We start from the raw sequence: 17,094 nt of genomic DNA, 5'->3' as shown, positions 1-17,094 counted from the left end.
GCATGAAAATGGAGTCAGCATGTATAATTTACACTGAATGAGAAAGCAGTGCTTGTTTGCAGTAAAATAAAAATCGTATTCATTGCGATACATTCAGAACTTTGCAATGTGTTTATTGTGAAAGCTCCCATTGCAATAACAACGATTTCTTGTGCAGCCCTACTTACCATTTTCACAAGACCACACTTTACTATATGGCATACAACTTTTACTTTTTGTCACAACTTTTCAAATCAGAGACCCACTGAAAATGGCGTCGTGAGCCACTTTAGGGTCCCCACCCACCAGTTAAGAACCAAGGGCCTAAGAGATACTGACAGCTAAGTCACAATATGTAATGACAGCATTAAATCAATGTCCTGTTGCCTTTTTAGTTATTTTATGAATTTTGTCTTATTACACCATGAAGTAGTAAGGTCAGTGAGTAAGTGGTTTAATACTACGTCATTATAACAGTATTTGAGCTTCACACCCTGAGCATGACATCAAAGACAAATGGTCGCCCTGTGGATACACTAAATGCTTCTGATTGGTTCTGATGACAACACTAACCTGCTATGACAACTCCAGCACTAGAACACAGCAGATTAAAAAATGCATGGCGTGGTGAACCAGCTGCATATGTCAAAATAAAAGCATGCCCTAAAAGGGACAACCTTAAGGTCAGAATGACTACACCTGTTGTTTTTGGTGTTTTTTATTGTCATTGCTGTGTGTGCATGAGTATACAGTAGTAGCAACACATAAACAATCCAGAGAGAAGTTGTAGAGAACCTGTAGAAGAAGTTTTTTCAGCCTCAGTCTACATCACGAGTAGTTACTGAATGAATTCACTTGTACATGCTGGCTGTGCGACCCTCCCGTTGATAATCTGTGCCTTGTAGTTTGTTTGTCCATTACACCTACATGTTGCATCTCACCTTGTTTATCACCTCACCTCTAACCTGTCTCACCTCTCTGCCATTATTGAATCTCCTAACCCCGACACTGACCTGTTCTAGAGACTAAACGCTCCCTCATTATGGCGTATCTCACATGGACAACCCTTTATTAATCTTTACTGAAGCACCCCAGTATGAAGTTAAATGCATGTCTTTTTCACTTTTCCAGCCACATGTATGACATCACATAGAGTAAGGTCCCTAACATATATATCTTAACATATATAAATGTTTTTGGAGTCTTTATATCTGTCACATTTTGACAAATAAAAAAACATTTCATCTTCACTATTTTCAATCCTTTGAATGATTGTTGATACTTAAGAATCACATAATGTTGGTAACAATGCAAATTTTCTGATAAATGTGTCCATAATGTATTATTGAAGCCCTGAAATTGTGTTTCTGTTCAACCTGCCCAAACAAACAAACAAACATTACAGCTGTGGTTTCTTCAATGCCGCCTGCTACCACAGCGGTCAAAAACCATATGCCCTTCCGGGGTCAAACACATCCCATACCTTGACAAGTGACCTACAGTATATACCTGTGCCCTAAGCAATAGGACAGTGACACCCAGTGGCACAATAATGAATATGTTTTACAGCTTGACCCAAAAACGTGAATATGGCTCTTACATGAGCCTTTCAAAAACATTGGTGTGTGAATGTTTATGTAGTCCTGTAGCCGGCCAGTAGAGAGCAGTAGAGATCTTTAAAGACCTCATGGCCTCATAAAAAGACCTTGAGGTGTGACTTCCTCTGTTATGTTACGAACATATTTATCCATGAAATACTGTAGGGATTAACATTTAAAAAAACATAATAAACTCTCTATTGTTTTATTGTGCATTTAAATCTCTTGAAATAAATGTCACTTCTGTATGGTGGCACAACTACTATTTATTCAAATGTCCTTTGACCAAAACTGTCATGTTATTAAGGTAGAATTTAAGTAAAGTTTATAAGTTGCTATTTTACTTCTGATTTTTGGTGCTGCCTGTGTTTGGCTCATTGCTTTAATTCCTCTGCTTTCCCGACCCCTCAACAAAAAGCTCAACCTAACCTCCAACAGCCTCAGCTGGACCTGAGTCTACTGAGTTTCAACCTAAAGGAATTAAACGCTCCCTGCAGCACTGTCCAGAAACCCTGCTTGACCAGCCTTTCTTAGAGTGCTGAACCCTCAAATTTAAAGCCCTTAATGTTTGTCCCTTTGAGGCCTAAGTGGACAAAAATGGGGTTTTCAGGCCCAGCACCGGGTCAGGCTGTGGTCCAGTGTGGTTTCTGGTTGGTCTAACGATGAAATATAAATGGATGCTAACATTTTTCTCCTCCCTGTCCACTAACTGAATGTTGTTTTTTGCTTTTGCAGACAGTTTCTTGATTCGGACATGCCTAGGTATATTATTTTGCCTCTCTTCTCATGCTCTTAAGTTACACAAACACATATTTCATCCTCCTAACTGCCTCTACACCCATTCTTTATTTCCACTCAGACTGCAGTGATTTCCCTTCTCTCCCACTCTGCCATCACTGTCAGCCATTCTTCTGTGCCTCTTTGTTTTCCTCCCCCTCATGTGAAGTGAGGGATGTGGCCCTGCATGTCGCTGTTCTCTTGCTGCGCTGGGTTTTGTTGGAGCTGTTATCAGGCTGTGGTTTATGATGGACAGGGTTCTGCATGGCTCGCTTGGCTTCACGTGGACTGACCTTGACTGTGTCTCTGCTGGAGGTGTCGTTTGGCCAGTATCACACTCTTTTTCCACTGCAGGAGTTGCCACTGGAATAACTGTTTTGAGTTTTTAAAAGTGTAAAGGCAATACCTGATCTCTCATACATTAGTCTTCTGGGAGAAACATTGAATTTTATGATGTTGTTGACATAATAGAGAGCCCCTTTATACTCTTTGTTTTTCGCTACATTTTAAAGTTGCTATTTTATTTGAAGATACAAATTCTAAGGCAGGAAAGTCTCATTCAATGTAAGTGGTTGAAGTACAAGACATTGGTATAACCTGCAAGGAGAGGGTGTTAGTGATATAAAGACATAAGCATAAGAAGAATACTGTCTTTACTAAAAGTATTCATCAAATGCTAAAACAAAAAATTCTGGTTTTTATCCATTGTTTATTTAGCAATGTGCAGAATGTTTAATGTGACATCATTAATTATCTAGTTGCCAGGCATAGACCATCAAGAATGCATACGCTACACCTAAAGGATCAGATGTAGAAAATCATAACCTTATTACACTTTGAAATACAACAACAGGAAAACAACAAACAGGCAACAAAAAAACCCTAAAAAGTGAACAGACGAACCATTTCAACATCACTAGGTATCACTCTATCAACCATCCCAACACCAATAAACACAGTTTATCTGTACTTGTAAATTAAGAACTGATCTTGTAGTTATACTCTCTTGTGTTGTCAGTGAAGTTATATTTTGAATCCATGGATGTGATCTTGTTTGTTACCCCTAATCCCAAGAGACAGAAAGTTCTTCACATCACAGCCGCAGAATCTTCACAGGAACATAATTGCTCAAGCGCTGTAATATGGATCACATCATTTACAATACCAGCTTTGGCACAGCATTCAAATGCAGCTATTAAAATGTAATCCAGTGAAACATTACCTCAGCAGTAGCACTTTGCCCAAAATTGCTGCGATGTTGTGAATATTTTTTAAATCTCACTTGTACCCCCGGGGAAACTCTGCCAAACACCAGAAACAAACGGCTCCTCACATGTCAGGCCAGCAGCATGACTTCAATCCTGGCTGCGGCACTTTTAGGAGGTAATAAAACACAGAGAAGCACATGTCGGTGCAGTGCTCAGAGGAAATTGCTTCCTTATAGTGTAAGCGATCATTTTTTCTACCACAAGGAGAGAGGTGTGACTGTGTGCATGGGAGAGAGTGTGCTAATTCACTTGCTAATTACTTTAAAAGCAGGCCATTTCTACACTGAAGCTCCTTTCTGAAAACAGAGCAGCAACAAGTTCTCTTTAACAGAGAGTTCATTGTTTGCTTTCTTTGGGGTAACACATTGTTCACTTTCCCACAAGGTCACCTCAGGCCAAGGCTAGTGAGCCCAGCCTGTTTTCATGGCTACAGAAACATCAATTACCTTGTATGGTTCTTGCTTGGATTATCTTTTTCATCCATTCAAGGCTTTACTGGGATGTGGCCAGAAAAAATAACAGATTTCAGTGTGTCATTATTTCACCTCTTGGAAACCGTGTACATTAACGTATGGAGGGAATCACTGGCGTAACAGAAAGCAAGATTTTTTCCTCAAGGAATGTCCATTTGCAGTTATTTGACCTTTTTTATTGGTAGGAAGAGTGAGGGCATAAAGTGGAAAGAAACACTACCCTGGTTATTCAACAGACTCAGTTGCTGAAGGGTGAGCTCTACGATCGGTGAAAGTATTTACATAATGCGATAACAGTGTGAAAAAAGACAAACCCCATCCCAGCAACAAAAGAGCAAAACCACAACATACTTCCTGACTCTCACTTTCTATTCCTTTGCCGATCTCTTCTTCCTCACAGCATTTCCCTGGGACGTGACCATAGGTATTTCACTGTCCTGTCCCTCACTTCATCGGGCTCTCTCATCAGTCTCACCCTCTCCTCATTTTTCTATATTTAAAGTCACCTCCGCTCTTCTGCAGTGTTGTGTACAAAGTAGCGTATCAAAACAGTCATTCTGTTGCATGCAAAAAGATTCCATTTGCACTTTTGTTGAACTGAGATTTTGAGGAGTACTTCCGTACTTAGTGCAATATTTAAACCTTGTACAATTTCAGTAATTAATTATTTTTGTTTCTTTTTATCATGGCTTTATTTTCTCAGTGTTTATGATGAATTTTGAAGTTTTTCTTTAGGTAGTATTGTTTGAATTTGTTATGTAAAACTGGGATTCTTTTATTTTCAAAAGTAGACCCTAATTTGATATATTTTGGGATTTAAATGACTTACAATTTTGTAAAAACATATTTTGGAATTGCCCAAGTAGTCACTTAAGATACCTGCTACAAGATGGCCAGTGACGACAAAAATTGAGTGGTACAGTAGGGGCGAACACATGAAACAAGTTACGTCCACTGAAAGTGTTTGTGTCTCACTCTTTGTTTAGCAGAAACAGATGTTAGCTACATCACTTTCCTTAAGGCCAGCAGACTCCATTGATGAAAACATTAATCTTACTTCTGAGAACAATCTATAGCAGACTCAATCATTAAGTTTGTGTGATTGTGAGACTTATCTCTTTTTAATGGAAACTACAACGTATGTAGTGGTAGACGTCCAGTTCTTCAGGGTAAAATCACTATTTCAAATTTAATGGTGAAGATTTGATTTAATGATGTCTGGTTTGGATCCTTGTAAAAAAAATCCTCTAAAATACCAAACTCACACAACATTTTTGTGAATGGAGTCTGGTAGCTTTGGAGCTGGTCATAAAAAAGACACTTTAAAAATTGTCCATCTTTATGAAACCTTTCCATTATGTTGTCAGAAATTAAAAAGCACAATTGCTTCAAGTCAGTTGGCTAAAACGCTTTCCCTAAAAACACTTTTAGTGAATGTTTGTTTATTGGATGTGCTGTACCCCAAGAAATTTCCTCTCAGCCACCAAAAGCTGTTGAAAACCTGCGGGCTGATTATTTAGAGCAATTCCAACTATTTCTACCTATCCCTCATCTAGACCCCAAACTCTGTAAAATAGGGACCAGTTTGAAGGTACTGGAATTCCCTTTCAGTCAACATGTTATTTAGCTCTTACTTATATTTGTTGTTCAGGTAAAAATACTTCAATTTTGACTGCTTATTCATTTTCTTGGTATCCTCTCACTCTGATAACTTTAGGACTTTCTATCGCTTTGAGGCTGCTTGGGATAGCTCCATGCACAACTCCCTGCTACTAAACCGAGTCACTCCTTATGGGGAGAAGATCTATTTGACCCTCTCTGCCTACTTGGAGGTACAGTACTGTGCCTGCATTCATGAGAGATAAAACTAACGCTGACTGTCTCAGATATGTCTGTGCATTAGCCTAAGGGATCATTGTCACAACTCCCTCTTTTTGTATCAATCACAGATGGAGAACTGCACCCAGCCTGCAGTAATAACCAAAGATATCTGCATGGTGTTTTATTCTCGAGACACAAAGCTCTCCGCCTCACGCTCCATCAGAAACCTCTTTGGTACTGGAAGCCTTAGAGCAGCAGATGGGTGAGTTCAGACCCCGAATTATGAAAAGACATCATGTAGCGCTCGTGTTCTCTCTGTTTATACAGTTTTGTCTTGTATGTTTCTTTTTCTAGAAACCGTGTAACTGGAGTTTATGAGGTCAGCCTATGTAACCTGGCAGATGCAGGAAGCCCAGGTGAGAATCAAGACAAGGTTTGTATTCAGCATCAAGTTCACCTCTGTCATATTTCTAATACTTCATCTACTCATCCCAGGTATGCAGAGGAGACGCAGGCGGGTGCTGGACACCTCAGTTGCCTACGTCCGTGGGGAGGAGAACCTGGCCGGGTGGAGGCCCCGCAGCGACAGCCTCATTCTGGACCACCAGTGGGAGCTGGAGAAACTCAGCCTTCTTCAAGATGTGAGGGGCATGAGTTACTCTCTTTTACTGCACAAAATGTCTTTCTGAAAATCTGAATCTGAATATAATGTTGTTATTAGTCAGATTTTACACCTGAGCTGAGTTACACCTCAGAGACAAAAAGGACTTTGGAAACCATATTAATCTACGCCCGTTAGGCTTCATCCATTAATGTTTACAGTCTCCACTCATCCGCACAATGAGACAATTATTCAGTAATAGATACATATAACATTTCAGAGTTATACAGTACCAGATATCCCAATCCACTTCTTCAGAATATATTGTAAAATATTATGATTTCAAGAGTTAAATGTAGTGAGAGCCATTTCTGTAGATCTTCATCATTTATGATGGGAACCAGCCTGTATTTGGAAGGACTGTATTCCTCTACTTTTTCCCTCTTGGATATTTCCTGTTGTCAATGGCTTTGATATGTTTCCCAATGTCCTCAGGTGGAGAAGACCAAACATTATCTCCTGCTGAGGGAAAAATTGGAGTCAACACTGCTCATGGGCCAAGAGGCCCTGCTGACCTGTGTCCCTGAGGAGCCGAGTGAGTCTCCTCAGCCCTCTGAGGTCGACCAAGAGGTCAGCTCCTGCAATGAAATCACCACTGAGAGGCAGAGAGAGCTCGCCGCCAAGGTCAGACATCTTTGTTTACTGAATACTGAAGTCCAGCTTTGACCGTCTTGAGTTTCCTTGTTTTTCCTGTTCTGTGGCCCTGTCATGTCAAGTTGGACTATAGTCCTTACATTTTAATATCATATCCCTGATTTGACCTTATGTGTGCTTTTTTATTTCCACAGTGTTTGCGGCTGCTCACTCACTCCTTCAACCGAGAATACAGCCACGTTTGTGTCAGCGCCAGTGAAAGCAAGGTTCAAACAATCAAATCGAAGCCTACACTTGAAAAACCCCAGATACAATTCTGTTGATGTGTTCCTCATAGTTGACCCACTACATGTGTTTGATTGTGTGTCTTACAGATCTCAGAGATGTCTGTCACAACGCTAAAAGACTCCACTTCAATCTCTACTCTGAACACGATCATACCCTCCACAACATGCCCTTCACTGGTCGATGGTTGCTACAGCAATACTGAACTCAGGTCAGTCCTGAGATGTACCTGTATATTTATTGTTATGTATGAATCAAAAACAAGATAAACTGATGGAGTTTCTTGTTTTTGAATCACAGCCAAAGGTGCTGTAGTACCTTAAACCTGCATTCTTTCTAAGGGACAGCAGGAGGTGTTTTCTACTGGTTGCAAAATGAACTCCACTTCTGAGTTTATAATCTCAATCTTTAGTTCCAAGTTTCCTTCAATATATCATTCATGATACATACAGTATGTTGTGCATTTTTGTCTTGTTAGGAATAAATTACATAGTGAGAAAGATTATTCTTTAGAGCTGTCTTCCCAACCTTTTTACCTTGAAAAGATTGTAATGTAACTGCATCTCTGCAAATAACTTTCATTACATGAGATGCAGGTTGGTTCTAAATGAGACCTCTTGTTTTTGTACTGCAGACCACCTGCGCCTCGCTCTCGTGCAGTCAGCCCCACTCCTGACAAACAACAGGACCAAGAGGCCAAGAAGTCCGTTAATGGAGCCTCTGACACCAAGCCTCGCATCCGCAGATTTTTCCCAGATATTCAGGAGATCAGAGTCAGGTGAGCTGGCCACAGCAGCCTAAAATAGATCTGTTACTTTTTCTGTTTAAACATGGTCCTGTGATGATATGTGGACTCTTGTTGTTTTGCAGCCCCATTGTATCAAAGAAGGGTTACATACATTTCTTGGAGCCCCACACAAACGGTTGGGTGAAGCGCTACGTAGTTGTGCGGCGGCCGTACGTCTACATCTACAACACAGAGAGAGACACTGTGGAGCGGGCCATCCTCAATCTCTCCTCGGCCCAGGTGGAGTACAGTGAGGACCAGCAGGCAATGCTGAAGGTAATTGATCAGCCCTGTCTCCAAATGTCCCTCTTTCTTATAAAAAGGCGTGATTTTAATGATGTTTTTTTTGGCTCTTTTATCAGACCCCGAACACATTTGCCGTGTGTACAGAACATCGTGGAATCCTGCTTCAAGCCACAAATGACAAAGAGATGCACGACTGGCTGTATGCGTTTAATCCTCTCCTCGCTGGAACGATCAGGTTAACAAAAAATACTTAAAATGTTAGAAGTTAACACCAACTAGCAAATACAACGTCAGTAAAAATCATTGTATTTTCTGCCTCACAGGTCAAAGCTGTCGAGAAGACGAGCTGGACAGATGAGGATGTGAAACAAAGACTAACATGTACATAGATCCTTGTCCTGATCCCTCCCCTTGTGCTGAGCCCTATCCCCCCTCAAACACACACAGTCACAAACAACCATGTTCCTCCCGTACATCCTCAATTTATCACTAGTGTCCTCAGCACCTAAAGCGACCATTTCGTGTCAGGCCTTTGCTGCGGTGTGAGTCTCGTAGTCTGACGAACCTCTTCTGTCACTGTACTGTACCGGAGTTTAATCTTAGCTGGGTGAACGAAGAAAAGGGAGAAAGTAGCAACAGTTTCTAATCTCAGATTACAAAGCGTATGGTAATGTACTGTAGTTGTTGTCAGTGACACATCAAGCCTTATACATTTATTCCTTAAAAAAAATGCAGTGTCATTTCTTTTTACCTAAAGCTGCCATGTCAGTGAGGATCAAACTGCTACATTTACATCAGTAAATAGACAAACATGCTGATTCTTCTCTTCTCTACTCTACAGCTATATATACTGTGTCGAAACTGGTTTGCATACAGCTAAAAAATACATGCAAGTTGATGAAAAAAAATGACAGTTGAGTGTAACTCTTAAGAATAAGCCTCTTTTCTTTGTGGTCCATGAATCCTGACTTTGAGTTTTCTGCCTTTTAACCTCTTAGAAACGTTAGCACACACAGCCTGGCAAAGGGAATGGCATTCTCATCATAGACTTCATGTTCTCGTGGCATTTTGACCATTTCATGTAGTTTTACGCTACTTGTAGGAGCACCAAAGGTATCTACTTTCACACACAATAAGTAATCAAATATCATCACCCTAATTCCTGTCAATTTAATCTCAATCTCTACCTGATTTTTCCTTTAAAATGTGATATATTTAGATATTTAACTGCTTTTATTATTTATTTCTGCATGTATTTATTTACAAAGACGTTTATATTTCTAAAAAAAAAAAAAAAAGTAGTACCGTGCAATTTCTGCACACTGCACTTTTTAATGAGTTCCATAAATGTCTGAATAACACAACCTATAGTCCCCTTGTAGTCAATCTAATTATCTAAAATATGTAATGATTTATGATTGGCTACTTTCTTTGTGCTGAAGATTACTTGAATAAAACTATCCTCTTCAGACTAGGATAGTGATGCCTAACCATTGCCCCCGTTAACGTACATTATTAGGTAGAGAAAACTAAGGTGGTCTGCACAAAGTTACCTTGTTAAGGGATCAAAAGTATCAACTGTTTCAGAAGAATAAACAGTTTTTCTGAATGATATGTACATTAATTAATGTAGTGCCTCTCTTTTCAGTCATACTGTACAGTATGCCGCTGCACCAGTTGCTTTGAAACAACATCCTTCATGCTGCTATAAAACTGTTCTGGAAGTGTCTGCAGATCATTTCTCATCAACTTCCTGCTTTTTTATCATCATCATCAACATACTCAGACAAAAAGGTTTAATTTATTTCCATTTGTAATATGGCACTCAGCTGTCATATTGTACTCCCATAGCACATATACTCAAAAAACATTAAGAAGCCGTACGTTAACATAGTGCAGGACTGTCAGAAAGCAATGATTAATATCTGTAGAGTCATGCCTTAAATTGAAAAGAGGAAACCGTGGCCATTTCAAAGTTCATATTGAAAGGCTATACACCTGTTCTTTAACAAAAAAATCAATTCATTGATCTATGATGAAAATGGAAGCTGTTTATTTATGCAGCATTTCATTCAATTTGACTCTGGGTCTGAAAATGAGCCAGTATGTATAAAGCTTGTGAGATGTTGTGTTGTAGTTGTGAGTTTGATGACGGGTGTGCCTCAGGTCAACCAGCCTAGAGAGCATGCTCAAAGACAGTAGTGATGTTTTTCTCTCAAACAGGTGCAACAACAACATCCCTCAGTCTTACACTGTCATAGAAACACAAGAAAGAAAAAGGTTTTATTGCATTCATTTTATGTAATGGCACAGTCAAATTTAGGAGTAAACTTAATGTTATGGATTTATTAATGCTGCATATAGCCTGAAATTGGAAAGTAAAAACAAAACATGCAGCCAATTTGTGTACAACTGCCAGTATTTACCCAAAACAAATGTCCTTTAGTTTATTGTCCAGCAGGTTGAATGATCAATATATTGATCAAAGTGTGTCACTGGCTTTCCTGGCAGCGCTGCAGTTGTGTTTTATCCAGCTATAGCATAATAATTGAAGGAATACCCTGTTGTACTGTACATGACACTGTCTAAGCACTCATTTCTGTCTCATTTCCTTTATAATGCAGTCGTAAAAAGTATCATTGGATCTCTATGTTGAGATTATTCCTTTTGTTTTCTTTGAGCCTTTAAATGTGCATCACATTTGAGCCAACCAAAGTTTTGTTGGCACAGTCACAAAAAAAGTACACTGAATGTAACATTGATATTTGAAAATACTTGTCCTGCTGGAGTGGTTGTGTTGACTTGTCTTCTGGTTTCACAGTCTGGTTCCTTCATGATTGTAGGTTAGTGACTATCAGGGAACCAAATGGAGTTTATAAGATATATCTGTAGTAATCTGTCCGCTGACATGTAGGGGGAGGATGGTTCATTTGGGCCCTGCTAGGCATTGCATCTTGCACAGAGTGATGCTGCCGGTTACATTTCTCACAAACTTCACTTTCATTTCAGTATCTACCTTCACCATCATGCGCTGGAGCCTTCACAACATATACGTTTTCTAATCCCTTTGAAGAAATATCATTTACATTTCTGTGCTTCCACATGTAATCTTTTTTTTTTTTTGCACTATCAAATTGCACCGGTACTTTTTTTCTCTGGCTGAAATTATTTTGCATTGTATATAAACATGATTGCTGTGAACAGTGTATTATAAAGTTGCACCCATTTACAAAGTCTTAAATGGGCAGTAGTTCAGTCGGTGTCTCTGAGTGTTGGAGTTTAGCGTCAAATGTTTGTGTACACTAAACACATTGTCATATAAGAAATAAACCATGAGATTATGCAACACAAACAAGTGGACTCCTCTCTTTTATATATATTTTTTTGCCTTTTTGTTTTTTTTGTTACAAATTGAGTCTTGACTGTTGTGATTTAAATATTTTGATCTTCAGGGTTTAGAGCTGTTTCACCATCAGGACTTTCTGGCAGGTGGTGCCCGTTTGATTTTTATTTACTTAATTATTTGCTTTGCCCCTGCCTCCCACCACTTCTTGTATTTAAGTATTTATTTACCCACCAACGTATAAATATATATATTTTTATTTTATTTTATTTTTTTTACAAATATGTTAATTAGTTGGTTGACGGCATAACTTTCCTATCCTGAAAGCTACAGTATGTGGGTTACTTCCTGGTTGCTTCCTGGTCGTTACCATGGCAGCAGGATCCGAAGTTGCCATATCCACAGGCCAGCGCTTTAGTGCAGTTTGTAATAGGTTTTATATTACATACAGTCAATGGTTTTACTATGTCATTAATTTATTAATTCCTAATTTGCTAATCTCTGATTTAAATGCTATTTCGGGATTTTTGGCATGAAAAGTTTACCGATTTTCCCAATGAAAATGATTTCAGTAGGTGATAGTGAAACCCTCTTAAACGAAAAATAAAAACGATTTTAAAGTTTAAAAACGAAGAAGGGGAGAGGTCCTGGATTTATGTAGATATCAAAGCTGACATGAAAACTATTTATAAAACATTTATAAAGTTACTGTTACTGCGTTTATCTTATATTTACTTTGCTTGTTTTTCTCCACCACATCTGGCAACCCAACGGAGGAGCGCTTTATCCACTCATACAAACCAAGCTAGCTAGCTGATGATTGACAATTCAGTCATAAATCTGTTCTGGGCATCTTCACATCACTTCACAAGGTCAGACACAAAGACAATAACTTCAACCCTGCCATGTTATACAAATAAGATCATATCTGACTCATTCGGAGATCTAATTCAAAATTAAATGTAATTTTGTCAGCCAAATGTAGTTAGCATCACTAGCTAGCTTTAGCCAAAGTTAGCAGATTTCGTGTAAAGAAAATTAGTTTTTAGCGTGCTTAACATCACCTCAGTCTTGCTGACATTGCTGGGAAGAAGAATGTCAGGTTGTCAACATTTTCCATTCATGAGTGTCCTTGTGTTTTAATGTTACCGTGTCGTGAAAACAGCCGAAACTAGGGGGCGACTGGATGTCGTCACAGCTGCTGCTGACAGCTGGATATTATATATATTATATAATATAAAACTACATTAAATAACATTATAATTAATATAACATTAAATAACAGACACTGGACCTATTTTATCTGAATGTTAGCTGCACGTTTAAATGTCCTCCTCTTACGTACACACGTGTACACTACGTGGCCGGGTGGGAATTAAACATTTACCGACCTCTGACAGATACGTGTTAATAAACACCAAGTTCTGAATAAAGTGTCATAATTTCATTACAAAAACTACCAGAATCTGGTTTATCTGACTTTAGCTGGAGTCTGGTGTAATTCGCACATCCTGCTACAACAATGATCTGAATTTGAGCTGAACAGAAACCATAAGGATTGAACAAGCTGTTTGATCCTCAGCCTTTCATTTTTAAAGTTATTCATGCAGGTTTAAAGAAACATTGTGGTCAAAGCTCACTCAGTAAAGACACTTTTCACCAGTGAAAACGTGAAGGACTATAGAAGCTTTACTTTGAAAAAACACGTTTCTTACTATAACACATTTATTAACCCAACCTACTGAATGCCCTCTTTCTCTCTAGGTTATATCATGGCCAAACAAACTGATGACATCTCCTTGGTAATGGGCCACACCTTCACAGACCACCACACGTTTCATCATTATTCAGAAATGAATAAAGAAAGGTAGGAAAGTTTGATTTGGATCAGCCATTCACTCTGAATAATGTGAACTGTTAAACTAAAATAATTCAAAACAACACTGATTAGATAGTTTAAAATGCTTTTAATGATCTTCAAAAAAGTACATGTACTTAACAATATATCAAGTGACTCAACAAATGTTCTCCTCAATCTTCTTAATGTAATATAGGATCTACATGGACTATAATGCTACTACTCCACTGGAACCAGAAGTAATCCAGGCCATCACAGAGGCCCTGCAGGATGCCTGGGGAAACCCCAGCAGCAATTATATAGCAGGTGAACAATACAGAGATTAAACCCGCAGTAAAACAGCTATTGATGTCTTTCTCCGCTCTCCTCTATTTGCACCTTCCTGTCCAACATTTAATGTTATACTTTATTGTGTAAACAAAATTAAACACCATTTTTGTACAAACTATGTTTATTTCAAGGTGCTAAGGCCAAGGCAATGATCAACCAATCCAGAGAGAGTGTGGGGAGTATGGTAGGAGGTAGAGCAGAGGACATCATTTTCACATCTGGTGGAACAGAGGTATTCTTTTTTGTTACTATGCACTTTTTCTTCAGCTACATTTGCCTTGAAATGCGTCATCTGATTCTGTTTATTTATTACGATGCTCTCAAACCTTCTGTGTTGAATAGTAGTGTCATGAATGCAACTGTTGTTAATATAAGAAATCTTCTTACAGGCCAACAATCTGGTGCTCAACACAGCTGTCGAACACTTCAGGAGAAACTACAGGGATTCAGAGCAAGGAGAAGGGCACCATAATGGAAGCATTGCCTGCCTTCCTCACATTATCACCTCTAATGTGGAACATGACTCAATTAAACTAGTAGCTGAGCACCTGCAGAAAAATGGCAAGGCAGGTAGGAAACACTCCTGTAAAGTGTAGTTCAGACAAACACAAGAAGAATAGGATATGTTTTTAGAATAGTACACCTTGGAATTATTTAAGAAGTTGCTATATTAATTATCTTCTTAACATGTTCTTGTTGGGGTAACTGTGAGTCTTCTTTTCACAGATGTGACAATTGTGCCTGTGTCGAGGGTGACAGCCCGAGTAGAGGTGGAGGATATTATTGCTGCGGTTCGTCCTAACACCTGTCTCATCTCTGTCATGCTTGCCAACAATGAGACAGGAGTCATCATGGTAAGATAGAGAATGGGAAACGTCACAGCCACTTCTATGTGAATCTACAAGTACATTTCCTCACGATACTGATAGAAGATACGTTTTTATCCTCAGAAAGAATGTTAGAATACAACCATATACTGTAGCTATTTTCAAAGAAGAAACTGTTGTTGACGGAGTTGTAAATCCTTCAATGTATCATATATCAAATGTGACATTTTATTTGACCCAAATGTAAAAAAAAAAAACTTTTTATGTAGCGCTATGTTCAGATGGAGCCACTACCAATTTCCCCTCCCAGTCAGAAGCCAGACGGCTGCCTACAGTAAAGTCTAAAATGTTTTGAATAATGATTGATTTTCTTCTTAATAGCCTCTCCAAGAGATCTGCCAGAGAGTAAAATCTCTGAACAAGCAGGGGGAGCGGCTGAGGATCCTGCTGCACACTGATGCTGCTCAGGCTCTGGGGAAAATCCGAGTTGACGCCTGTGAACTCGGAGTGGATTATCTCACCGTAGTGGGGCACAAGGTGATGAATAAGTTGTATAAAACATCTTGATAAGAAACAAGAGATGAAACAGAGAAAATGCTTTATTGACATATTTTGTTATGTTTGTAGTTCTACGCCCCTCGGATTGGCGCTTTGTATGTGAACGGCCCCGGAACAAAAACGCCGCTGTACCCGATGCTGTTTGGAGGAGGACAGGAGAGAAACTTCAGACCTGGGTAAAAGTCTTACATGAGAAAAAAACAATAAATACCATGATGGCCTGCATGAATATAAGTGTCTATTTTATGTCTTTCTGAATATTACAGCACAGAAAACACGCCAATGATTGCTGGTCTGGGAAAGGTATGTGTCCTGTTCCATAAATGTAACTTGACATTTTGATGACATGTGAAAAAGGAGAGTCAGATTCTAACCCGGGCTGCACGCTTTCCAGGGCTTTAGCCTGTGTACAGGAGGCGTGCGTACTAACTACTATCTTATCGGCACCCCTTCATTATTTAATAAGTCCTTAATGTGTTTGACATGTGAAACTGCCGGTCTTTTTAAAAACGTGGCATGCTATGATGTTTGATTGAGACAGATTCTGTAATGTGCAAAGGTCTATTTAAAGACAAAAAATTATTTAAAAAAATGAATACCATTCAAAATATCCCCTTATTTAAGCACCAAACATGTAATAGTATCATGTATAGCTACTGATGCCTAACGTGTCTTTCAGGCTGCAGAATTAGTGACCTCTAATCTGTCTGATTATGAGAGTCACATGCAAAGTATCAAACTTTACTTGGAGGAACGGCTGAAGGTAAGTTTGAAATAATGCATTCTCATTGTGACTGTGAAAGTTGCAAATGGTAATGTCAGATTACAGTGTGAGAAAGTTCATTCAAAAGGTTACTGATTGTGGTTAGCAGATCCTTAAAGTATTCACAATTGCAGCCACATGCCAACCATCTTTTTGTTTTCCTGTTCAGGCTGTCTTTAAAGACAAAATCCGCTTCAACAGCCATTACCCTGGCTCTGATATCCTCCCTAACACATGTAACGTGTCCATCCTGGGCCCTGGATTACAAGGTGATCTCATGACTCATCCATCTATGTCCTATGTCGGCTTTGGCCTAAACGGTGTCCTCTAACCCTACTCCAATGTTAGCCAGAGGCAGTTCATGACCTCTACAGGGCCATTTGTAAACTACAAAGGTTCTGAAAGATTAATGTCTCTGCTGCTTTAGGATGGAGGGTATTGTCCAACTGTGAGAGGCTGTTGGCCAGTGTTGGTGCCGCCTGCCATTCAGTCAACGGACACAGGTAAAATAGGCGCTCATGCACCTGCTATTCTTATTTTCCACACACCATCTTAGTTACATAAGCTCCCTTTGCCCTGCCTTGTCTGTCCCTCAGGCCCTCCCATATCCTCCTGAGCTGCGGCGTCCCCACACAGGTGGCAGCTAACGCCCTTCGGTTGAGCGTGGGCAGGGGGACGACTAAAGCAGACGTGGATGCAGTCGTGGACGATCTAAGGGAAACAGTGCAACTGCTGGAAGAAGCACACTGATGGCATAAACAGTCATCCTGGAGGTCAAATGAGGATGTACATAATTAAAAATACATCTGTGTTTATGGTTTCATTAACTGAGCGTGTAAAATGGATGAAATATTTAATATAAGTAATAAAAGGGGAAGAACTGGACGTGACTTGAGGAGCAGTGATATGGAGAGATGAATGTGCTC

General features: G+C 39.4%; 2 protein-coding genes across 17 annotated transcripts in view; both read left to right on the top strand.

Annotated features, from left to right (window-relative positions):
- Positions 1 to 11,844, top strand: part of kif1aa (kinesin family member 1Aa) — a 53,231-nt gene extending 41,387 nt beyond the window's left edge. For 5 of the 15 annotated variants that reach the window (XM_061030565.1, XM_061030571.1, XM_061030564.1 and 2 more), the window contains 13 exons: positions 2,313 to 2,339; positions 4,496 to 4,519; positions 5,813 to 5,927; positions 6,045 to 6,178; positions 6,271 to 6,332; positions 6,412 to 6,557; positions 7,013 to 7,201; positions 7,366 to 7,437; positions 7,546 to 7,667; positions 8,091 to 8,234; positions 8,327 to 8,519; positions 8,606 to 8,724; positions 8,813 to 11,844. In XM_061030565.1, the coding sequence (XP_060886548.1) occupies positions 2,313 to 2,339; positions 4,496 to 4,519; positions 5,813 to 5,927; positions 6,045 to 6,178; positions 6,271 to 6,332; positions 6,412 to 6,557; positions 7,013 to 7,201; positions 7,366 to 7,437; positions 7,546 to 7,667; positions 8,091 to 8,234; positions 8,327 to 8,519; positions 8,606 to 8,724; positions 8,813 to 8,855 (1,390 nt within the window). In that variant the 3' untranslated portion in view covers positions 8,856 to 11,844. The remainder of the gene's footprint in view (positions 1 to 2,312; positions 2,340 to 4,495; positions 4,520 to 5,812; positions 5,928 to 6,044; positions 6,179 to 6,270; positions 6,333 to 6,411; positions 6,558 to 7,012; positions 7,202 to 7,365; positions 7,438 to 7,545; positions 7,668 to 8,090; positions 8,235 to 8,326; positions 8,520 to 8,605; positions 8,725 to 8,812) is intronic. The other 10 variants (XM_061030572.1, XM_061030569.1, XM_061030576.1 and 7 more) reach the window with 3 other exon arrangements.
- A 748-nt stretch (positions 11,845 to 12,592) lies between these two features.
- Positions 12,593 to 17,053, top strand: scly (selenocysteine lyase). Of its 2 annotated transcripts, none has more exons than XM_061030561.1 (13): positions 12,593 to 12,704; positions 13,597 to 13,699; positions 13,887 to 13,996; positions 14,152 to 14,252; positions 14,410 to 14,590; positions 14,747 to 14,874; positions 15,229 to 15,384; positions 15,475 to 15,581; positions 15,672 to 15,708; positions 16,085 to 16,168; positions 16,338 to 16,437; positions 16,596 to 16,671; positions 16,765 to 17,053. In XM_061030561.1, the coding sequence occupies exons 2-13, from the start codon at positions 13,605 to 13,607 to the stop codon at positions 16,916 to 16,918; spliced, it is 1,329 nt and encodes a 442-aa protein (XP_060886544.1). In that variant the 5' UTR covers positions 12,593 to 12,704; positions 13,597 to 13,604; the 3' UTR covers positions 16,919 to 17,053. The 2 variants fall into 2 exon arrangements, with proteins under 2 accessions (XP_060886544.1, XP_060886543.1); XM_061030560.1 differs by lacking the exon at positions 12,593 to 12,704 and adding an exon at positions 12,723 to 12,934.
- Positions 17,054 to 17,094: the final 41 nt, after the last annotated feature.

Source organism: Labrus mixtus, chromosome 3 (genome assembly GCF_963584025.1).
Source record: "Labrus mixtus chromosome 3, fLabMix1.1, whole genome shotgun sequence".
Lineage (NCBI taxonomy): Eukaryota > Metazoa > Chordata > Actinopteri > Labriformes > Labridae > Labrus > Labrus mixtus.
This window is presented reverse-complemented; position numbering and strand designations above follow the sequence as displayed.

Excerpts from the sequence above, each read along its gene's own strand:
- scly (XM_061030560.1), top strand. Across the intron at positions 14,253-14,409 it reads TCACATCTGGTGGAACAGAG|GCCAACAATCTGGTGCTCAA; the intron begins GTATTCTTTTTT and ends ATCTTCTTACAG. Across the intron at positions 14,591-14,746 it reads GCAGAAAAATGGCAAGGCAG|ATGTGACAATTGTGCCTGTG; the intron begins GTAGGAAACACT and ends TTCTTTTCACAG.